This window comes from Pan troglodytes, chromosome 16, assembly GCF_028858775.2.
Source record: "Pan troglodytes isolate AG18354 chromosome 16, NHGRI_mPanTro3-v2.0_pri, whole genome shotgun sequence".
Taxonomy (NCBI): Eukaryota; Metazoa; Chordata; class Mammalia; order Primates; family Hominidae; genus Pan; species Pan troglodytes.
Window position 1 is genome coordinate 41,860,307 of NC_072414.2, and position 23,906 is coordinate 41,884,212.

At 40.0% G+C, this 23,906-nt stretch overlaps 1 protein-coding gene and 1 long non-coding RNA gene across 20 annotated transcripts in view; one reads left to right on the forward strand and one right to left on the reverse strand.

Annotated features, from left to right (window-relative positions):
• Positions 1 to 23,906, reverse strand: part of ATP8B4 (ATPase phospholipid transporting 8B4 (putative)) — a 333,420-nt gene that overhangs the window by 19,084 nt on the left and 290,430 nt on the right. For 15 of the 16 annotated variants that reach the window (XM_063794140.1, XM_063794142.1, XM_063794141.1 and 12 more), the window contains 2 exons: positions 10,748 to 10,831; positions 7,660 to 7,905 (listed from right to left, as the gene is read on the reverse strand). In XM_063794140.1, coding sequence (XP_063650210.1) covers positions 7,660 to 7,905; positions 10,748 to 10,831 — 330 coding nt within the window. Of the gene's footprint in view, positions 1 to 7,659; positions 7,906 to 10,747; positions 10,832 to 14,700; positions 14,789 to 17,246; positions 17,362 to 23,906 lie in introns of those variants that run through there. The other variant, XR_010151382.1, reaches the window with a different exon arrangement.
• LOC107968621 (uncharacterized) lies at positions 8,630 to 14,919 on the forward strand. Of its 4 annotated transcripts, none has more exons than XR_010151383.1 (4): positions 8,632 to 8,809; positions 11,718 to 11,871; positions 11,984 to 12,092; positions 14,563 to 14,919. It is a non-coding gene; the product is annotated as an uncharacterized LOC107968621 (long non-coding RNA). The 4 variants fall into 4 exon arrangements; XR_001709938.3 differs by having other exon boundaries at positions 8,634 to 8,809; positions 14,566 to 14,919; XR_008539309.1 differs by lacking the exon at positions 11,718 to 11,871 and having other exon boundaries at positions 8,630 to 8,809.

Here is a 23,906-nt window from a genome sequence, read left to right on the forward strand (position 1 = left end):
AGGAGGAGCATTTAATAACATCCTGGAATTAAATTCTAAATAATTAACATGTAAGAGTTGGGGATGGGAGTGAGGACAAAGAAGGGTAAGTAAGATAAAAACATTGCCAAAACTGTTTAATTGAAGAAGCATAAGGAAAGGTTTAGAACAAGATAGTGAAACATTTGATGAAGGATAGAATTTCATATTATCTGTGGAATTCCATTCTGCCAATATGGAAATATATATATTTAAATAACTATGAAAATAAAGAGAAATCACTAGTAAAATAAGAATATAATAGTAAAACTTGTAAGTTATTCATTAGAAATGGGATTTTTTTGTTGTTGTTGTTGAGATGGAGTCTTGCTCTTGTCGCCAATGGTGTGATCTTGGCTCATGGCGACCTCTGCCTCCTGGGTTCAAGCGATTCTCCTGCCTCAGCCTCCTGAGTAGCTGGGACTACAGGCAGGCACCACCATGCCTGGCTAATTTTTTTGCATTTTTAGTAGAGACAGGGTTTCACCATGTTGGCCAGGCTGGTCTTGAACCTCCTGACCTCAGGTAATCCGCCCGCCTCGGCCTCACAAAGTGCTAGGATTACAGGTGTGAGCCACTGAGCCTGGCCAGAAATTGGATATTTTAAAACCATGATTAACGCATACAAGTATGAAAAAGTAAAAAAAAAAAAAAAAAAAAAAAAAATTGAAAAGCAGAATTAAAAGTAATCAGAAAATAATATTAATATAGCATGATAAAATACAAGTTATTATAATAAAAATGAGTAGCTTAAACATTCTTATCAAGGAAGACTAATAGAATGAGACAAGAAATAAATGGAAATTAAGAAATTGGCCCAGATTATATATCAGGCAAATGTAAACTAAAAAAAGCAAGGGAAGAAAACTAATATAAAAATATAAAACTTAAGAATCTTTTATTATGAAAAAAGATTAAAACTACAAAGAAAAATTAATAATCAGAAACCATTATGTGGCAAAGATATAGCTTAAATTATACGAGGTAAAAATCTCTTTGAAACACACGGAAAACTTAATAGGAATCATAATCACAATGGCAAACTTTAATATGCTTTTCTCAGCATTTGACAGACATGATGGCAAAGGTGATGGTTCTTCCGGAAGTCTATGGCGAACCTTTTGGCAGCCCGTCCCCAGGGTGATGACAACCAAGCTGTAAGGTGTAATAACAGCAGTGTTTCCACTGAAGCTACCTAATATGTTTTAATAAAGCTCTTTTTTTAGCTTAAATTTTTAAAGTGTCTGTCATTTGGAACTACTATCTTTTTGGGAACATATTATGGCAATATTTATGAAAATTTTAAATGTACATACTCTCTGACCCAGTAATGAAAACAGCAAAATACCATTCTTTATCCCCCAGATTGGTAAAAATTAGGAGTTCTAACCCCAGAAGTCTCATTTCTAGGAACTTATCTGACAGTATATAAAATATATGTACTAATATATGCATTGTAGCATTGCTTCAATAGCAAAAAACATATAGAAACATCTTGTATGTTTATCAATAGATGATAAATACTTATACATTCATATTATGAATTTCTGTGCAGCTATTAAAACAATTAAGATAGATCTGAATGTGTTGATTTGGAAAGCTGACCAGAATATCTAGTTAAGCAAGAAAAGCATATTACAGAACAATATACATAATTATTATCCCCTTTTGTTAAATATGTGTGTATGCGTCGTCTCAAAGTACAGAAAATGTATGGGAGGATTTAAGCTATGGTCATCATCATAGTAGTTAAAGAAGGGAAGGAAAGGAAGATGGTTCATTTTATTTTAAACACTTTTGTACTCTTTGAAATGTTTAAAAGAGCATTTTATAATTCAAATAATTGAAAAATACTTTTTTTAAAAAACAATAGAGACTACTTAAATTTGGCCTGTAGCATCAGCAGGACATAAGATTTATAACTGTAATTACAGACCATGGAAATTTCATGGGGTTGTTACCACAATGAAAAGTCAAGCTTAAACAGTGAGGAAAGGATATTAATGCTGCTGTCAAAGTGAGCTTATTCACAGAATTCCTTAAAGTTATTATTCTATATATTAAAGACCACAGTTTTTGATTGAAGCCAAAATTGCCTAGCATCCATGGTTACAAACATTTACATACTTGGGTCTAAGAACTCTGGTATGGTAAAACACATTTTCAGGGCTTCCTAGAAATAAAAACAAGTGGTAATATTTGCCAAAGAATTAGACTGAAATGACAGAAACTGGGAGTCTATATATTCCTCAAGTTGAAACTCTGCCATCGAAAGAAACACCTATGTGCTTGTCATCTATTAACAGTTTGTCTCCCATGTTAGCCAAGGGTGATACTGGTATCCTAGGTATTCCCACATGAGTGAGAGAGGTGGGGACCACGAATTCCCTGTACTTACTATGTGACTGGGGAGGCCCACAGCTTCTACTTATCTTTACAAAGAAGGGAGGTTCACATAGCTTTGGAGCTGGGCATCTGGAGTCAGAAGACCTCTGTTCAAATCCTGGCCTACCACTTTTTGTATGACTTGGAATATAACTTAATCTTCTTGTTAAGTCTGTTTTCTCAATGGTGGTAATAGTACTTACATTTCATAGAACCATAAAGATAATTAAATGAGATAATGGGATTATCCCAGTATATGGCACAGTATCCAGTGTTTCCTTTACGCTCAGTATAAGGTTTGTTCTCATATTTCTTGAAAATTTTGTGTTTTAACCAGTCTCACTGTAGACTTTGTTCCAGATAACACTGGAATTAGACAGAACTGGATTCTCCTGGCTCTGGGACTTACTGTGTGACCTCAGGCAAGTCATTTAACCTCTCTGAACTTTATCTATAAAAGCAGCCCATAATATTTACTGCATAATGGCATCATGAGGAGCAAGTATAATGCATGGTATCACTCATGGTGGTGATGATGATACAGGTCTCTTACAGCTGCCATCAAGGACAGGCCTGCTTTGGTCATCTAGGTTAAGACAGACAGAGTTGAAGGATAGGTGGATAACACAACCAAATTATTTTCACTTCCTTTGCTCAATTTTAACCTCTCTCCTCATATCCCTTTGCCCCTGTATTCTTTAGCCCTGTGGTTTCCGTTAGGAATGTAGTGGCAAACAAAGCATGCCAGACACTGGAAGCCTCCACTCATTCTGCTTCTAGGCCACCATTTCTAGCCTGGATCTTTTCTACCTCATCCTCCTGTCCAGAAAGTTATCCTCAATCTCCTAGCTGTTTTAGGCCCTCAAGCACTCAGAATTAATGGTGGGAGTGGGACTGGGAGTGAGGGCAGGGAGAAATTAGGTAGGGGAGAAAACAATGGGCTGGGAGTATGTGGATAAGGTATAAGGAACTTCAACCCTGTAACGTGGCAAAGTGATCCCAGCCACAGAGGGGTGACAAGCAGCACCACCTCTTTTAAAGTACACGACTTTCTGTCTGCATTGCAATGATGAGGATTACATTCCACTGCTTCCCAACTATGCCTAACTACCCAAAGCCCAGTAATAATTGTGCTGTAGGAAATGCTTGCCTCAAATCTTTAACAGAATAATCACAGATGCCTTTATTAAAGAACATCGACTTGGGAAATCAGACTGTTGGATCTTAGTGCTAAACCTGCAATGTTGTCACTGTGTGATCTTGGGCAAATCCCTTATACCTTTGGGGCCCCTATTATAGCAATTTTATTTAAAATTACACCTGCTACAGTTTTAACATATAACCACTAATTCTTTGATACTCCTTCCTCTAGGAGGTAAAAGTTAATTCTCCTTCTCTTGAATGTAGGTTGGACTCAGTGACTTACTTTTAGGCACTAGAATATGGAAAGGGAAATATAGTCAGCTTACAGTGGAGAAACCTGAAAAACATCATTGTAAGCAAGTAGTCAAGATTAGCATCACCTGTATAAATCATGTTGCTATCATGTGCTCCCTGATAGATGAGACAAGAACACATCACTCTTTGTGATTCTTTCCCCAAATCCACAACCTCAGTCTATTTCTAAGAAAAAACATCAGAAAACCCAAACTGAAAAACATTCTACAAAATACCTGGTGACCAGTCTTCAAAAGTGTCAAGGTCATGAAAGACAAGCAAAGACTATAGAACTGTCAGAGATGGGAGGAGACTAAGGAACATGACCACTAAATTCAATGTGGGATCCTGGATTGGATCCTAGAAGAGAAAAGGGTAATTAATGGAAAAACTGGAGAAATCTGAATCAAATCTGTAGCTCAGTTAATAGTATTATACCAATGCTGATTTCATAGTTTTAACAAATGCACCATGGTGAGGTAAGATGTTAATATTAACATCAGAGAAAAGCTAGGTGAGGGTATGCAGGAACTGTCTTTGCAGTATCTGCAACTCTTCTACAAATTTAAAATTATTCCGAAATTAAAAGTTTTTTAAAGAAATTATTCCTGTTTGAACAAGATGTATTCATTATTTCCCAAGCAACAGAAGGTTATCCATTTTTTAATTATAAAATAATTCAAAGTAATACTCTAAATCAGTGAAGGGCTGCTGAGAAGGGTAATTTGCACCCTTCAGCTGAAAATGATACAATCTATTTGGAAAGCCATTTGGCAATATGTGTCAAGTGCCTTAAACTTCCTTATGTCTTCTAGCCCAGAATTCCCACCTTTAAGGAGATAACCTTAGAAAATAACTAGAGGATCATGCTGAGAATTATGTACTACATGAAACTTTGCCATTGTATAATTTGCCATAGTGAAATGTAGAAGCAATCTAACAGCAACATGGTTGAATAAATTATGGCACATTCATATGGTGGAATACTACAGCCATTAAAAGGGATATTTCAAAGAATATTTTATAAATAAGATAAATGCTTGTGACACAAAGTTAAGTGAAAAAATAAGACATAAAATTATATATATACAATCCGATTTCCATTTTTTTCATGCTAACCCTGATTTGTGATGACGTGTGAATTTTAATTTTTCCCTGCATTTTTATGCTTTTCTGGAATTTCCTGCAATGTATTCCTTTTATAATAAGACTAAAAGGATTTTGTGTTTTTAGGGCAGAGGCTCCACAGGTACATACATGGCCTAAGTTTCTGCCTGGCTGCAGGAGGTGTGGCGACCGCAGCACATCCCACCTTCTGAGGCCATGCAGTACTTGACTCTCCCTGCACTGCCTTGCTTTTGAAGGCATCTAAAATCTCTCACTTTTCCCCATACCACATCTCACAGCTGGGTCATTCTGCTGGACTCAGCACAGGAGGACCCTCTCTCAGACTGGTTGGAAACTTTGGGCACATTTGAAAACTGTCAACACAATCTGTAAACACATCAGTTATAATGATTCTTTCCTAGGAACTTGACACACCAGATGAACTCTCTTGTTATGACAGCATCAGTAGCAGGAGAATTTCCTCTCAACATCTCCCTCATTTATTCAATACTCAAGAAATATCCATTGTGTGTCACACTAACAGGTGATGTGCTCAGCTCTGGGTATACAGCGATTAACAGACATTTCCACTGCCTTCGTGAAGGTTACACTCTAGGAGGTAGAAAGACATTAAACGAGAGAACACACCACTAAATTTGTACTTACAAGGGGAGATGACAACTATGAGATAAAATAATTGATTTCTATTCCACTAGAGAAAATAAAGGGGCCTTAGTTTAAATGGATCCAGGGAGGCCCCTCTGAAGAAATGACATGTGAGGGAAACTGAGAGAAGAATGTTCCAGGCAGGAAAGAGCAAAGCCATAAGGCAAGCAAGAGACTGGTGAATTCTAGGAGCAGAACAAAAGCCAGTGTGGCTGGGGCGTGTGAGTAATGGGATTGGAGGGATGACTAGGACCACTATTGTCCCTGAGGAGATGGAAGGCAGAGAATAGATTTTGAAGAGACAAATGGCCATTAAGGTCTGAAGCAAATGGATTTGGATTTCCTCTTGCAAAACATCCTGAATGAGGGGCTAATGGTTACTTTGAGCCTAAGGTGTGAATCCTCTCTGAAAAAACACGGATATCATTCTATATCATTCTTATAAAACTTGGATAATCAAGGGTTAGAAATTTCAAAAGTTTATTTTAAAAACTTCAAGCGACAAGAAGTCACTTGAAGCTTTTAAAATAAACTTTTGAAGTTCTGTAATTTTTTCGTGACTAAACAATGTTTTTAAAATGTGGTAGTTTCTGTGGGCTCTCAACTTGTGAGAAAGGAGAAATGTAATTTCAACATTCAACTGGAATAAGAACTGTATGTTTTATGAGAAAAACAGCTTCTAAACATAAAGTTAATATAAAAACATGGCACTGGCACTACTGTAATAGCACATAAAACAAATTATGGGCAAGCAAAAAAAAAGAGGAAAAGATGCATGGGCATAACAGCAGGCTTTTTCTAAAATTATAAAGATTAAGTTAACCAAAAACTGTAGGGTTAATTGTGAACACCAGTTTCACACACACACATGCATGCATGTACACATGCACACACACATACACACATTTAATGCTTATTACATGTCACACCTATAATGACTCTTCCAGGTAATTTATTACCCTTACTTATAAACAGATCATGTTAACAGGACAGTATGAAGAATGTTTTCTATTTGCTGCTTCTTCAGATAGTGGCCTTTTATTTCAGTTACTACCTTTCAAATAATCTCTTGGAGTACCAAGGAACAGGTCTGAGCCAGAGGTGAATCAGCTGTTACCACTAAAAAGATGTCCCTGTACACCCCACCACTGTCTTCTCTATGGAAGGAGAATCCAGAGAATTGGAAATGTACCCTCATGACAGAGAAGATCACCTAATTATTAACAGTTTGCTCAGTAATCAAAAGACAACAAAATAAAACAGAGGTCACATAGCTTGCTGAACCTACTCGGAGCTACAGATAGTAATAGAGGAAAAGTTTTTCTAACTATGTGCGGTGATGCATGCCTATAATCTCAGCCACCTGGAGGCCAAGGTGAGCAATTACTTAAGCCCAGGAGCTCTAGACAAGCTTGGGCAACATAGCAAGGCCTCCTCTCAAGAAATAAAAGTTTTTGTGAACTCTAACTCAGTATCTAATGGCATTGACCACATTCACAGTAAAAAGGAAATAGAGACACAACTCAAGATGGAAGGTCAATGGAACCTCAAAAAATCATCCCCACCAGAAGAGCTCCTCTGAGTGTGAGATTCGGATATGCCACAGATATAGCATTGAACCTCTTGAATAACTCCATAGAAATGTATTGCCAAGCAAACTTTAGATCTCACTTTAAAACCTGGCAGTTATTAAGTCTTAAAGAAATCATGGGAAAGTTTCTCCTTCTGTTATTGGAATTTTTTTTCCTTCAAATACAAGAAGGAAATAATAGTATAATCATTTCTCTTTACATACAATGCACAACCCAAAGAAGTGATACATTGTGAGGTTTCTACTAACATGGATGTTACAGACACCTAATGCTAATTCTCCCCAGTAATTTATGTTAAAGCTTCCTGCTTTCATCTCAAAATGTGTACTTAAAAGGAAAGCCCCAGTATTCCTTTAGGATTATTTCCCCCCAACAAGTAGACAAAATCAATCAACAATGAAATAGTAAAAGTTGTAAACCCATCAAGTTAAGGTGCTTACACCAACAGCGTTACCTGCACACTGACCACAATGACCAAAGATGTGGCCATGGTAACTGCAAAGGACTGGTAGTCAGCAATATGTTGCCCATCTTCTCCAGCCACGTTGTAAAAGGCCCCATAGGGGATGAAGAAAAGGACTAATGAGGTGTAGATTCCATGCAACACGCAAATGAAAAATTTACGCTTGTTAAAAAGCAGATTCAGCTGTCCCGGTTTGTAGAGCTGGGGACAGTCCATGCTGTTCTGGTCACTCACATCCTGTAAACAGAGTGTAATTTCAGTGGAGAAGGATTAAAAAGAGTCAGAGAGGCCTTGTATTCCCTATCTTCAGAAATATCAAATGCCTGTTTAAACATGTCCTAAAATGCACTACTCACTGGGCCAGAACAGGACATTATCTTGTTTGTATTCCCACAATAAACCAGAAGATAATAAAATGATCTCTACTTTACAGAGAAGGAGCTTGAGTCTCCAAGAGAGATTCATGAGAGGTCACACAGCTCGTAAGTAGCAGAACCAGGGCTTGGTTTGAGCCTAGCTATTGGCTTCAAATTGAAGTTTCTTTCCTACACTCTCCTGCAGGCTGTCAGAAGCATTCGTGCTCCCAGAATTCCAGCACATCATGTGCAGCCAATGGGCCCCAGAAGTTAATTGTCAAGGTAGTGAGTGGTAGTGACCAGGAGATGACAGCAGAGAGCTGTGGAGTCAGAATTGTCAAATCAGAGCTCATGACTTTGGAGGGAAGTGAGCAGGAAGAAGAGAGCAGGGAAAAGGGGAAACTGCATTTGGGATTCCAGGTGAGAAGGAGGCTGGGATGAGGATCCTACCCAGTGAGAATTTTAACAGCAGTTACCAGGTGTTCAGGACAAAGAAAGAATATAGACAGAATGAGAAGGTGGCACATTTGACACCAACCAGGTCCCAAGAGAAACTAAAGGCTTCTCAAACCTAATGTGCACACAAATCGCCTGGGAAACAGATTGTGATTCAATAGGGCTGAGGGCCCAAGACTGCATTTCCAGCCAGCTCCAAAGTAATGCTGATAACCACAGTGAGCACCAAAGCCAAATGCCAAAAACCAAAAAGGATGGCAAGAATCAACCACAGGGGACATCAGAGGACCACAGGTGGAGGAGAAGAGGCGAAAGTGGAAGCAACACAGGTGGTGAACTATTGTGGGAGAGGAACATTCCCCTTCCTGCTTGTGGGATGGCCCAGGTCTCTCCAAACAGAGTCCCATGGAAAAACACAGGCATATTCTCTTTAGAAAGTCCTGTTTTTAGATGCTTTTGGATGCTTGTTCCCCTAGTTCAGTGACTGAGGGTTATGTGCGCAGGCTTTGAAACAAGACAGTCATGAGCTCAATCCCTGGTAACGGTTTTAGCTGGTGTGTTATCTTAAACCTGTTACTTAATCCGCCTGAGCCTTGGTTTCCTCATGCCCAGAAATGCAAACAATAACACCTCCCACATGGAACTATCGCCATGATTAAACCAATATGTAAAGTATTTAGTAGAGTTCTTGCCACATCATAAGTAATAAATATGCCAGATGCTTCTATAAATAACAATTAATAAAATAATGATAATAACAACAATAGCAATAATGTAGCAACCTCAAAGTTAAGAGGCCTGGTTCTAGTCTTAGCTGTGTCACTTATTGGCTGTGTGGCTTTAGGGAAATGACTCTCCAAGGCTTGGTTTCTGCCTTAAAAAATGAGCAGATCTGTTGATGATTGCTGAGGCCTGTCCAGCATAGCATTCCACGATCCTGTGATCAGTTTAAGGGCCAAGGTTGACAAAGCAGGAAAGGAGAGAGGAGCAGACACTCAACTTGATGGTAATAGGAAGCCTTATTATATTTTTTTTGAATTGCACAATAACCATCTTTTCCCAGAAACTGCTTTATTTTTATTATTTTATTCCACATTCTGGGCAGCTACAAAGCTCCAAGAAAAGAAACACTTGTAAACATGGGCGCTGAGAAATGAATGTGCTTAATCCTTTACATCTAAGGTCTTCAGAAGTTCATTACTTTTTGTATAATTCCAGAAAATATGCCTTTCGCAAACTGCCCTTTTTACATATGAGAAGGGAGACTTAACAACTGACTACAAAGCCAGCCAAATGGGAGACTGGAGTGAGCTCATAATGTGAAGATTTATATTTTGCAATAGACGGCTTTGGGCCAGAAAATGAGGCCTAGCAAATAGGTCTAACAACAGCCTGGAGAAAATCTGGTCTCCTTAAAAATACTTTTTAAAAAACAAAAAGTCTTTTTAAAAATAAGACACTCTAATTGTGCCACGGAAATTCCACTGGCTAGTCTTTCACTTCCCCACAGGCAGCCAGACTTTTTCCCCTTTCCAGGAAGTCCCTTCCAAGGCTCTGAGTATGCCAAGGATCTACCATTTTTGTGATTGATGCTCTCCTTTCTCCCCACTCAAGCACATTGATGCTGGGACAAAAGAAATCCATGCTTTTTCTTTCCTTGGCCATGGAGCTTCTCGTCCTCCTCTCCCACTGGCAGACTGCTCTACTGGTCTGTGGCTCCTGTTCTGGGCTGTGTGTAACAAGGAAGTCTCACTGCAGATGTTGGCAACAAGGGAGTCTCACTGCAGGTGTTAGCCCCCTGTGTTCCAACCTAGCTCCATGATTTTCTATCATTGCATGGTTCTTTATAAGCTCTCAGAGGCTAACATTTCCCCGTGTGTGAACCACAGACACTAGTTCTGAGACATATTAATTAATAGGTGCTATATGAAAACAAAGTACAGTCATAGAAGTTTGGGAAATGCTGGGTTAAAATGAAGTTAAAGAGATTACCGTACAGGACTTCTAGAGCCTTTAGAGCAATCTATGGGGTGTGAACCTCTAAGAGAAGAGCAACCAACTTTTATCAAATAATGCTTTTGGGGAAGCTAGGGTATAGGGGTAAGGAAGGCACAGTGGACCTGGAAGCATGTGTGATCCATGCAAAAGCAACTAAAACAACTGCATTCCTAGGGCTGCTACTTAGAATTGTGTTTTCTACTTAGAACCCACAAAAAACTAAAAGGCATAAAAGAGAAACTAAGTTATAAAGATGGAAAAAAACATACCTGGTCAAAAATCCCCATGGCTAAAACAGGCAGTGATGTGTAAACAATGTTAAAAAGGGTGATGAACCACTGGTCATAAACAGTCTGAAAAGAAATATAACATATAAGTGAGAAACATCATCCATAGTAGTGAGAATATTCACATTTAGGTTAAATAACCAGGTTTTCTGAGGTGGGTGGGAGTTGACTTTTGGAATCAGACAAATATGAATTATTTCCTAGACCTGCCTCTTATCAGCTCTGCTGCCTTAATGGGATACTAGATCTCTCTAAACGGCAGTTTCTTTATCTCTAAAGTGATGTATACCCTTCCTGCAGTGTGGCAGTGAGGACAAAATAATACATGCAGTAGTACCCCTAACATAGTGCAGGACACGTATGAGCCCCTGACCTTGTGGTGGGTTGCCATTTTATTCTCCAGGTTTTCAGTGGCTTATAATGAGTCCAATTATCTGATCCAAGTGGTAAACAAAGGATTCACTAAAATCTTCAGAGATAAATATAGTAATAAGCCTGTTATTTCTATCCTGTGTTAAAATGGAGAGGTTTTTGCGGGGGAGTGGTTTAAAGCAAGATGGGCATGAAGCTACATGCTCACTATACGGGCATAAATAGCAAAACAACAAAAATATCCCCTCACACCTTTGTAGACTAATTACACAAGAATTCCCTGCATGGGCCTCACTAAAAGTCAATGAGGCATGTGAAGCAGGCATATATCCCCATTTTGCCTATGAGTACACACAGATGTGGAAACAGAACCTTTCGGTTACAGAGCTTATTATGGGCAAAAGCAAAAATTAAAATCAACTTAATTAGTTAGACGGTAGTAAGTGCTAGAGAGGAAAGGGGATAGGGAATGTGGGAGGGCTGTAATTGTAATACAGCAGATTGAAGAAAGTCTCACTGAGAAGTGAATTTGAGATAAGACCTGAAGGAAATGGATCTAACATGCAGCTTTCTGAAACAGCTGGAAATGCTGGGACGTGCAGCATTCTATACTGCAAGTAGGCCCCATGAAACAACCCTAAGGCAAGAAAGCATCCACTATGCCCAGAGAACAGCAAGGTGGCCCAGTTGGGTAGAGCAGAGTGACCTGTAGGAAGAATAATGGATGTCAGGAGGTAAGAAGAACAATCCTATGTAACTAAACATGGCTTATTACCTAAGTGAAAGTAGAAGACATTAGAGGGCTTTAAGCAAAGGAGCAACCTGGTCTTATTTATATTTTAACAGGATTACTCTGGATGCTATGCTGAGAAGAAACTGAAGACAATGGTGGAAGTGGGAAAGCTTATGACTCAGAATAACTATGTCTAATAACAAATTTTAAGTTCTCTTCATGGTAACTCTCCTTTGTTACTCTCTGATTCCTATTTTCATTATGTGGTCTAAACCCAGCTGTAAGGATTTAGAAAGGGGGACTATATCCAATGACATGCTGATAAATGTTTAACAACAGGCTAAAAAAAAAAAAAAAAGCCGGCCAGGTGTGGTGGCTCACACCTGTAATCCCAGCACTTTGGGAGGCCTAGGTGGGTGGATCATGAGGTCAGGAGATCGAGACCATCCTGGCTAACATGGTGAAACCCCGTCTCTACTAAAAATACAAAAAATTAGCCAGGCATGGTGGCGGGCGCCTGTAGTCCCAGCTACTCAGGAGGCTGAGGCAGGAGAATGGCATGAACCCGAGAGGCTGAGGTTGCAGTAAGCCAAGATCACGCCACTGCACTCCAGCCTGGGTGACAAAGGAAGACTCCATCTCAAAAAAACAAACAAACAAACAAACAAACAAAAAAAGCCTTGATTTGTAGCATTTGGCAATTTCCATGGTATAAATATTCCTCCATGACTGATTTCAAGCAATGATGCCACTGAATGTGGAGTTGAGACATACTCACCATTATATAGTATTTCTACTATACAGACCCAATATAATCTCAAGAGCATAAATAGTAAAACATGGGAAAATAATTAGCAAGGGATTCATTTTGAGTATATTAACTGTCTTTTGTTTTTAATATAACTTAAATTGTAAATTTATATAACTTTTAATAATGGCTGTATTTAACCACTGGCTCACAAAATTCATGAAAATTTAACAATCAGCTCTTGTGAATCAGTATGGGCCAGTTCCAAGATACCACAGCCTAGGTCCATGCTGGGAGCAAAGTGATACAAGACAGCTGCAGCCACGTGAAGGATAATGCACTCAATGTGGCATGAGAGAACCTGCAGCAGCTACCTGAAGGATAATGCACTCAATGTGGCATGAGAGAACCTGCAGAAGGGCAGGGCAGTAGTCCACTAGTCAGGCAACCATGAGAACAGACTGGAAAAGCTGGCTGGCACTCCCTGGAACCCCCTTGGGTATTTAGCAGAGGTATCTGAAAGAAGCCTGAATTTATCATACAGGATAGGGGGCACGTGCCATAATAATTGATTCATACCAAACCTCCTGCTGAAGATAACGAAAAAAGTTGAGAAAAAAACAAATGCATCTTCATCAAAGTATCAATGAACTAACAAGACAGTGGGGAATGACTTGTCAAGATCAAGAAGAGAATTAGAACTTAATAACTATCTCAAGGCCTAGGATAATGCGATCCTTCTCCAGACTCTCTGTTTATTTCCTTCTATCAGCTGTCGAGGACAGAATGAAGGCCTGATATTTTCTGGGCTAGCCAACTGTCCTGCTATGGCAGAGTCTGTGACCTCACTGCTGGGAGGCTGCCTTTGGGTCCCAGCCCAGAGTAGGAAGGGTTTCATCATGATCTCTACCCTTGATAGGCACTGAACCTTCTCCCTTCAGCCCAGGAAACTACTGAAGGCACAGCTCAATCTGTCAGTTGCCTCCTGTAGATTATCAACATTCCCAAGGTACATGGTTCAGAGCAGTGCGACCCCACAGGGTCCCAGCCCAGAGCAGCAGTTGTGACAGGGTCCCAGTATCCAACTCCTATCTACCGTCAAGAGTCCACCAAAACTGCAGCTCAGCCTCTTTATCTTCCTTCTGATGAGTGAATGTGTCCAACTCTACTTCTAGATACATATGTTCACAAATGTCTATCTTCGTGCAGTGGGATACATATAAAAATACTCATAGCAGCATTGGTCGTAATAGTCCCCAAACAAAAACAATCAAAACATCCTTCAAGTGTGGGATAAAGACATTATCATGTATCGATATAACAGAATACTATAGAATAATGAAAAGCAAAGAATTATAACTATATCCCAAAACAAATGAATAAAAACTACATATAATATTGAGCAAAAGAAGCCAGATACAAAGGCATAACTGCATTTAAATACAGTGCGAAAGTATGAAAATCTATTCCTATGTTGTTTCGGAACTCCTAATCATATGGTAAAGTTATAAAACAGAAGAAATGTGACTAAAAGGGTAATGGTCACCTCTAGAGGATTGGAAAGAGGTCTCGAGGAAAAGCAGGAGAGCTGTTGGGTGTTTGGAAATGTTATATTTCTTGCACTGGATCATGGTACATGGGTGTTCATTTCACAACAATTTAAGCTGATATTTATATACTTTTTAATATATTCGTTAAACTTTACCAATGATAAAAAATTTAAAAATTAAACATGTGACCTTCTTTTATAGTTATAGCCCAGTGAGATTTCAGAGAGTAGGAAGATTCCAAAAATCCTGATGCCCAGGCCACACCCCAGGCCAATTAAATCAGTATCTCTGGGAGAAGGATCTAAGTTTTGGTCATTTTAAATTTTTCCCAGGTAGTTCCAATGTGAAGCCAAGATTGGGAATTACACTTACTTCCATTTTTTTTTTTTAAAAGCAGAGCAGCTGACACAAATCTTCAACTCATTGATGATGGCATCTGACAGTTCCAGGTATTAAGAAGAAAGAATCTGAGAAATTATGGCGTACTCAACTGTGGACAGCTGAAAGTCTGGCATAGCGTGCCCTCATCATCACAAATGGGCTCGCATTACAAGCTACACTTATTTGACAACTATCAGCATTTGTCAACTGGCACTCAGATTTGAAGCCTCATTTCACAACTGGAGCAAGAGAGGACAGGAAGGAAAAATCAGAGTAAGGTTTCAATGAGTTTCTGCAAATTCTCAGAAGTTTTGCTGCCACTCAGTGTCACAATAACAAAAAGAAATAAAAATAGCTGATATTTACTAAACATCTACTCTGTGCCATTTTAAGTGCTTTACATACATCGGCTCATTAAATTTTAACAACCACATAAGGTAGGTACTATTAATAGTTCCCAGTTTATACATGGGAAAACTGAGGCCTATCAAGGTTAGGAGATTGCTCAATGTCATACCTTAAATGCAAAGGTTTTCTCCATGATGTGCTTATTTCACATTGCATGCCTGTATCAAAACATCTCATGTACCCAATAAATACATATACCTACTATGTACCCACAATTTTTAAAAATTATATTAAAAAAAAAACCCAAAGGGGAGAAAAGGTTTTCCAAGTATAGTTCAGAACCTTTTAGGGGATCCATAATGTCAAAACTATTTTCACAATAATACAAAAAGTTATGTATTCACCCTTTCACCCCATTCTCTCATGAGTCTGTGTGATATGTGACATCACAGCTGGTTGAATGCAGATGATATGAGAACCCAGGTGTCTTCTATTATGTTAACTAGTTTTACAAAAGTGTAAAACAATGGCATTCTTCTCATTAACTTGTTTTTGTTTCGGAAAATACAATCATTTTTCTTAAAAGTATGTTACTTTTGTAAACACGTCATGGGTTCACTATTTTTTAACAAATTAATAAAAGTATTTAGATTTTTTTCTTCATTTTCATTCCTAAGATGATAAATATTGATAGTGGGGTCCTGAGATCACAAAGTTTGAGAACCGCCAGCCAAGCAAGTGTCAGAGCTAACTGCAAGCCTATGAACCTTAATGCCCACAACACTGATCACTACATGAAACCACCTCTCTCAATCAGTGGTGTCATTTGGAAAGCTTCCTTGGCCTGGTACAGTGGCTCACACCTGTAATCCCAACACTTTGGGGGTCGAGGCTAGTGGATCACTTGAGCTCAGGAGTTCAAGACCAGCCTTGGCAACATGGTGAAACCTGTCTCTACCAAAAATACAAAAAAATTGGCTGGTCATGATGGTGTGCACCTTGTGATCCCAGCTACTTGGGAGGCTGAGGCAGGAGAATCACTTGAACATGGGAGGCAGAGGCTGCAGTGAGCCGAGATCATACCACTGCACTCCAGCCTGGGAGACAGAAGTGAAATCCTGCCTCCAAAAAAAAAAAAAAAAGAAAAAGAAAAAAAAAAAAAAAAAGAAAGAAAGTTTCCTTGAAGGCTTTTTCCCTCACCTTGTTTAATGTAATTGAGAGCATACACAATTTTATATGCTATTTTTTGGCATTTAAAACAGGGGTCCCCAACAGCCTATAACAGTCCATAGCCTGTTATGAACCAGGCCTCACAGCAGGTGAGTGGCAGGCAAGCGAGCCTGAGCTCCACCTCCTGTCAGATGAGCGGCCGCATAAGATAATCATAGGAGCATGAACCCTGTTGTGAACTGTGCATATGCCAGTTCTATGCCTGATGATCTGAGGTGGAACAGTCTCATCCCAAAACCACCCCCACTGGTCTGTGGAAAATTGTCTTCCATGAAACATCCCTGGTACCAAAAAGATTGGGTACCACTGATTTAAAATAACAACATTAGCATTGACCTGGGTTAAAACCCTCTAATGGCTTTCCATTTTACTTGGAATGAATCCAGACTCCCTATTCGTCATGTCCTAAGAGCCCTTCCTGGTCCTCTGCCTGCCAGACTCTTCAACTTCACCTCACAACCTTCTCACCCTCCCTCACCTAGCTGAGGCTTCGCTGATGGGCTTTCTCCAACTTATCTGGCTCATTCCTGCCTCAGGACATTTGCACTGGCTGTACCCTCTGCCTGGAACACTTTAATCCCAAGGTATTCATATGGAAGTTTCCTCTGAACACTCAGGTCACAACTCCAGTGTCACCTCACCCTCTCAGTGAGACCTTTTACATTACCAAGTTCTTTCTTAACAATTCTGATATTATCTTACTGATTTATTTCTTTATTATCTGTCTTCATCCCACTAGAATATAATCTCCATGAATACAGAAATTTACTCACAACTATAATTTTAATGCCCAGAGCAGGATCTAGCCATTGGTAGATACTCTACAAATATTTGTTGACTATAGGTACTCTATAAATACTTGTTGAATCAATTATTTTACAACTTTTTAGTAAATGCTACATATTTAACTTTCTACTAGGCATTTTCCCATAGATGCACCATAGATTCAAACTTAATATATCAAGACCAGAGCTCATCCTCATATTACCTTAACCAGACGCCCCTCCTGGGTTCCCTATACCAGTATCTGATACCATCACATCCACCCCAGCATCCAAATCAGAAATCTGAGATTTGTCCCTCTCTCCAACACCCCATATCAAATAACTCCCCAGATACCTGATGGCTTGTGTTCCTGCCCAAGCTATTCTTCACTTCTGGAACTTTCCTCCTGTTGTCTCCTCTGCTGGGATGTCCATCCTCTTACTTCTCATCTGCTTCAATATGTTTGATCCTGGAAGGGTCAGCATGGGAGGGGGAGTGGGCAGGTCTTCCAGGAAGCCTTTCTGAGTCCTGGCCACTCCCTGCCTCCATGAGTGGCTTCTGGACCACTCATTGGTAGTTCCATGATGCCCCTATACCTCACTGCTTCTTAACTACTGACTTACAATTATTTATATGCTGGTTCCTAGCCCTGTCTCACTAGACTGTGAGCTACTTGAGAGCGGGTAATCTAACTCACCCATGGGGCCCAAGAACCAAACTCAGCACCTGCTCAATAAAAGGAAGCTGGTGTCTTAAGGGTAAGGGAGTCGGCAGACAGAACTGTGTGAATTTGAGTAGGATACTCAATCTCTCTGAGTCTTGGTTTCCTAGGCTATAAAATGAGGATTACAGGGAGGCTGTGAGCATTCAATGAAATGAGGTAAATGCCACGACAGCACCTGAAAGACACTGCTCAATAAGTGAGCACCATATTATGGAAGGAAGAAAGGAGGGAGGATGGGGGGAGCATGCAGGGATCCAAGCTTCAAGAGATGTGTTTAATGGGTAAATAAAAAGGTACATTTTCATGCTAATCATATTTTTATAAAAATAGAATTCTTTATTGAGACAATTAACCATAGATATTTATTTCTATAATAAACTATGGTAGCCATGAGATCAATATAACATCAGAACAAGATTTAAAGAAAAATGAGTACCTTGGTACAATTACTTTCTTCATGAATACTTAATTATTTCAATCACTGTTCACTCTAATTCTGGTTTTTATCTCAGGCTCTACCAAAATGTGTTAACCTGAGTCCTTTACCTTAGAAACCAACTTTGCCATATGGGCATTGGCTTAGCACAGTTTAGACTTCAGGGTCTTTCACAGAAATTAAGGCCACAAGCAATTTTTTTTTTTTTTTTTTTTGAGACAGAATTTCACTCTTTTGCCCAGACTGGAGTGCAGTGGCACAATCTCGGCTCACTGCAGCCTCTGCCCTCTGGGTTCAAGCGATTCTCCTGCCTCAGCCTCCCGAGTAGCTGGGATTACAGGCGCCTGCCACCATGCCTGGCTAATTTTTGTATTTTTAGTATAGACGGGGTTTTGCCATGTTGGCCAGGCTGGTCTTGAACTCCTGGCCTCAGGTGATCCACCTGCCTTGGCCTCCCAAAGTGCTGGGATTACAAGCATAAACCACCGTTCCTGGCCAAGCAATGTTTCTTCTACAACAGGTTTCTGTTGAAGAATCCTTGCAAGAGATCTCCAGCTACTCAAATAGTTATTCTAGTAAATGCCCCACTTCTACTTGTGGTCCTTAGATCCCCTTGGAAAAATTTTAAGGCCCCCTTCTGGTGACTAGGACTAGCTGAGAGGGGCACATGAGCCCAGATCAACCTCCCTGTTTCTCCCCTTCCAAGCATGCTCGGGCACTCTACCACCTCTTCTTCCCTCCCAACCCACCCAACACAGGTTGACCAGCTGCCCTGAAGAGAGGGGCAGGGTGGAGGTTGAGGGATGATGACTCTTTTCAGATTTCTAGGTTGACACTCTGATTTTGGGTGACTCAAATTGTTTATATAAAAGGAGTCCCACAAAAAACCATTTTCCCTAGGGCACCCGTACTCACAGGGGAAGCCATGGCACCTCTGCCTCCAAAATATTTGTTCCCTATCTCCAATACTCTGAACAAGAGAGAAAAGCCATGCTACTACAAGATGTCACAAGTCTGTTTAAAATCCTATAAGTGTCTCTTCACAGATCAGAAAAAAACAACAGGGAGGAGAGTTCATTTTTCCAACTTCACTGTTTTTTCTATTTAAGGAAAGCTCCTCGCTCCCTTCTTTATGGGAGCAATTTATCAGCCTTATCAACCATTTTATATAGAGTTAAAAATACTCCAGCTACAAATTACAATCTAAAAACAGCTTGGAGAACACAAAACCTATGATTTATAGAATGACACATTTAAATAAACCTTAATAAAGTTCTTAAACAGCTGCAAAGGGCTTTCTGCTCTTTCTGCTTGACCACTGGCTGAGCTCCTTGTTCAAATAACAGGATGAACTTACTACCTCTTTGGAGATGTGTATCCCCCTTTTCCTATGTGTTGCAGAGGAAACCTATCTAATGACCTTTTGGGGGCCTTAAAAAACATTTGTCATTTAAAGAAAACACATTGTGGAATAAATATGAGGTGCTCAGCCTCAGCACATCTGTTATTGATTTGTGTAATTAGTAAAAACCCGCTCGCAGCATCCAGGAGGAGTGACCCAGGCCTGAGCACTCATCCAGTCCTGGACTTTCCCCAGAGCACATCTGGAAGGTGAGGGGGAGCAGAGCTACCATGCCAGGTGGAGATGGGCTCACAGGTAACCAAATCCATGAAGTCTTCAAAGCCTTAAGATTAGTCGCAGTCTTTCACGTCACTTTCCAAACTTTTTGTTGCTTTATTATACTGTTTGACAGAACTAAACTTTTTCCAGCCTTGACAAGATAATTGCTTCCATATCACAGTAGAATTGAAGAAAAAAAAAAACATACACAGCCCTGTATCTCACTGACAATGATAAATTGTCATCAGATAATATCATCTCACAAGTACACAGTACCAGTAGTTGCGTAGTTTTAAGCATGAATTTTCTAAATAGGACTTCAACCAATTTTTTTTATTTAGCTGTATCCTTGGTAGGGGACAGTTCCTCTTTATGAAAAGTCCTGAAAGCATAGGGTGCTTTTAAAATAAGTTACAGGTATAAATTGTGAATCCAAACCCACAGTGGATGCCACAAAACTCATGTGGGTTTCAATAATAGATTGGGATAAGGCATGTCCTTAAAAAGAATCCATGATTCAGTTTAGAGACTTAGTCTCCTTTATCCAAACCTCTCTGTTCCAGAAATCTGGCTGGAAATCTCATTAGAACAAATTATATTTAATTTGTTTCTCAGTGGCAGTTGAGTTGGAGCATTTGCCAGCAGAAGGTGTCCTCAAGCTTCCAGATGATTCTACAAACAGTTCGCCCAGGGACAGGCCTGTCCCTCCCACAGCTCTAAGCTGTGACACACCCCGCAAGACATGAGGTCTCTTTCAATAGAGAGCTCATTTCCTCCACATAGTCATATTGAACTGAGTGTTTCTGGACATTTCTCCTTTAGATTCCAAATAAAGCAAACATTTGCTGATTAGGGGTTGAGGGAAGACAGTTTAAAAAAAAAAAAGGATATGGCCATTAGCTTTTCCAAATTTATGACAACCCAAGAGGTCACTTATCATCAGGTAGAGTAGGCAGAGCGCTGAAGTGGGAGCCAGGAGACTTGGTTCCGGTCCTAGCCTTGCCTACCGCTGATCCTCAGCTCCTGCAGGATCAGGATGCTCCTCTGTAAAACGAGGGACTGGACTCAATGTCTCTGAAATTCTCTGCCAGAGTAAAGATTCTAGGTTCAACAAGATACATACTTTTTGTTCTTTGTTCCCGCTGCTTCTCCCAGGAAATTCCACCCAACATAGGAAACAAAAGGGAGTCTGGTCCGTGGGTACTTTTCACTGTACATCTCAAGCCAATCACAACATAAGCAACGTACTGAAGTTAACCAGAGGAAAGTCCATAAACCAACTACAACCCAGACTACATCACATCACCATCCATCACAGATGTCCTAAGTGCCACCATCCCACAGGCAGTAATGCTCCCACCCATCGGCCTTCTTGAAGCCTTGCACACCACAGCTGGATTTGCCTACACATGTGCCCCAGCCCACCTACCAGGATGGGGCATTGGCTGGAATCTGCTGGAGCTCTCATCAGAGAATAATTGCCTGGATAAAATCCACCAGGCCCCAAAGGCAGACTGATGTAGTAAAGAAATAGCACATGTCACTTCATTAAATAATTAAGCTGGTGTTTTAGAAAGTCAACATTGTGTCTTAAAAAACACAATCTGTTTACATTTGTTCAGATGTTTTCAGCTGAAGAAAGGATTACTTCCAAACAATCTGTTGAGAGGTACACGGAAGAATATTTAGGCGCTTATGAATCATGCTGTGATTTGACAGGGTTGGCCCCAAGACATGGCTTATCCATAGTAAATTTATTCCAAAGAAATTTTTGGTAGAGAAATAAAAGAAAGGAGATTATGGGATTATTCAACATTTGTTATGCATTTATGAAAATAAAATCTTTCCCAGACTGTAGGTTCCTTGAGGGTAGGAACAGCATCCCTTTGATTCACTCTGTTGTTCCTGGGGGGCCATCAGAGCACCTGGCCCTAAATTGGCACCCAGTTTATTGTTGGTAAATGAACAAGCATTCAGACCACAGGTTCTGCATTGGACAATATGTGTGAGAGTCTCACTGCTGTCGGGACTGGACAGAGAAAGTGATGGAAGATTAGGCCTACCCAGGAATGGCCTCTAAAGAGATGCTGGCTATTACCAAATCTGCCAGGCCTTGGAGTTATTACTACTGGCTCCATTTCACTATGGAGCTTTCAATCCTGTTAAAGCAGTTTAGGAGAGGGGTGGCAGGGAGTGGGAAGACCTCAGATAGCTGACTTTCTTTAAAAGACTGGAAGTAAGTGGCTATCTAAGGGGCTTTAGGGGCTAAGAAAGTCTCATCATCCAACACATGGTGTTGGAGGCCAAAGCCACATGTTGGGTGATCTTAACGGGGAGGTGAGAGAGTATGACAGTGAAATTGTCCCCCATTCAAAAATTCTCATTCTCTGTAGTTCTTACAAATAGGTTGTTTTCTTTTCACTTGCCTCATTTACAGCATATTGTCCTTAGAAAAACAGGACTAAAAAAAAGCCAAAACATTTTTCAGTTAAACCTGTTGCTAATCAGGCCCTTCCAGTGAAAAACAGGGAATGGAAAAGAGACAATGATCCCTGCCAATCCCAATTCCAAATCCGAGCCACCTTCACAGCCAGTCTTCAATACCGCGAACATGCCAGGCCACTCCCATGTGGGGTGTGGCTGGGGAACACCAGAGTTTCCAGCTTTACAGTGGTAGAACACCTGCTCTAGAACAGGCTTCTTGCTATAGACAATACTGCTAAGCTCCCCATTCAATGCCATGAAGTTTTTGAAAGGTATTTCTCAATGAGTTGGTGTTAAACAGAATTTTAGAAATTACAAGATTTTAGCTAATTACAGGTCAGTTGGAAAGTGTATGAGGGGAGGGATGTCCTCCTTTTACTCCACAGTCTCACACCCTTCTGCAAATCAAGCCCCAAATCCCTGAAGGGAGCTAGAATTTCAGGCCTTCAGATCTCCACTTAATTTTTAAAATATTCATACACTTGCTTGCAGACTAATTGTGCCTAAGTCATCCCAGATCCTCCTAAGTCATCCTAGATCCTCACACATTTCTCCTTTCCCCATGCTTTCAAATTACCTTTAAATACAAGTTTGTTTGTTTGTTGTTTGTTTGCTTTGAGATGGAGTCTCGCTCCATCACCCAGGCTGGAATGCAGTGGTGTGATCTCAGCTCACTGCAACCTCCACCTCCCAGGTTCAAGCGATTCTCCTACCTCAGCCTCCTAAGTAGCTGGGATTACAGGCACGCTCCACCACGTCCAGCTATTTTTTGTATTTTTAGTAGAGACAAAGTTTTACTATGTTGGCCAGGTTGGTCTCAAACTCCTGACCTCAAGCGATCTGCCCACCTTGGCCTCCCAAAGTGCTAGGATTGCAGGTGCGAGCCACTGCACCCAACTAAATACAATGTTTTTATTAGACTGATTTATGCACTTATTTATTTCCCAATGAGAAAAACCAGTTCTAGGTGGGCAAGAGTTTGTCCTTTTCATTATTTTGTTTTCTCTTCCCAAGATAGCAAGCAAGTCTTTCTATTAGCAAGTTGACAATGTCATGTGACTCACAGATGAGGAAGACAGAAATTATTAAATTAAAAACAACATCTTGGGCCAGGCACAGTGGCTCATGCCTGTAATCCCAGCATTTTGAGGGGTCGAGACAGGGGGATCACGAGGTCAGGAGATTGAGACCATCCTGGCTAACATGGTGAAACCCTGTCTCTACTAAAAAAACACAAAAATTAGTTGGGCATGATGGCACGTGCCTGTAGTCCCAGGTACTCGGGAGGCTGAGGCAGGAGAATCATGTGAACCTGGGAGGTGGAGCTTGCAGTGAGCCGAGATCACACCACCGCACTCCAGCTTGGCAAGAGAGCAAGACTCACCTAAAAAAAAAAAAAAAAAAATCTTAAGTCTATAGACTCAGAATAGTTAAATAATTTATAATCTGGGTTTCAGAATGTCATTAAGAAAAATAACATGTTTGAAGAATGTAAATCAAGAGAACTTTCTTAAAGTGTGACAAGTTGTGTTTTTAATAAGAAAGCTATAAAAGAATATGATTGTAGTAGTATAAAAGTTGAGATATATTCACATATAAATATTTTTATAAGATGAAAAAAACTTTGAGAATAATGGAAAAGACTTTGCAGAAGTTTAAACGTAAACCCTTATTTTGATATATAAAATGGGTATTTTGTCCCTTGGACTAGAGTTAATTATTAAAATGGAAGTTTTTGTAAAGGGAGAA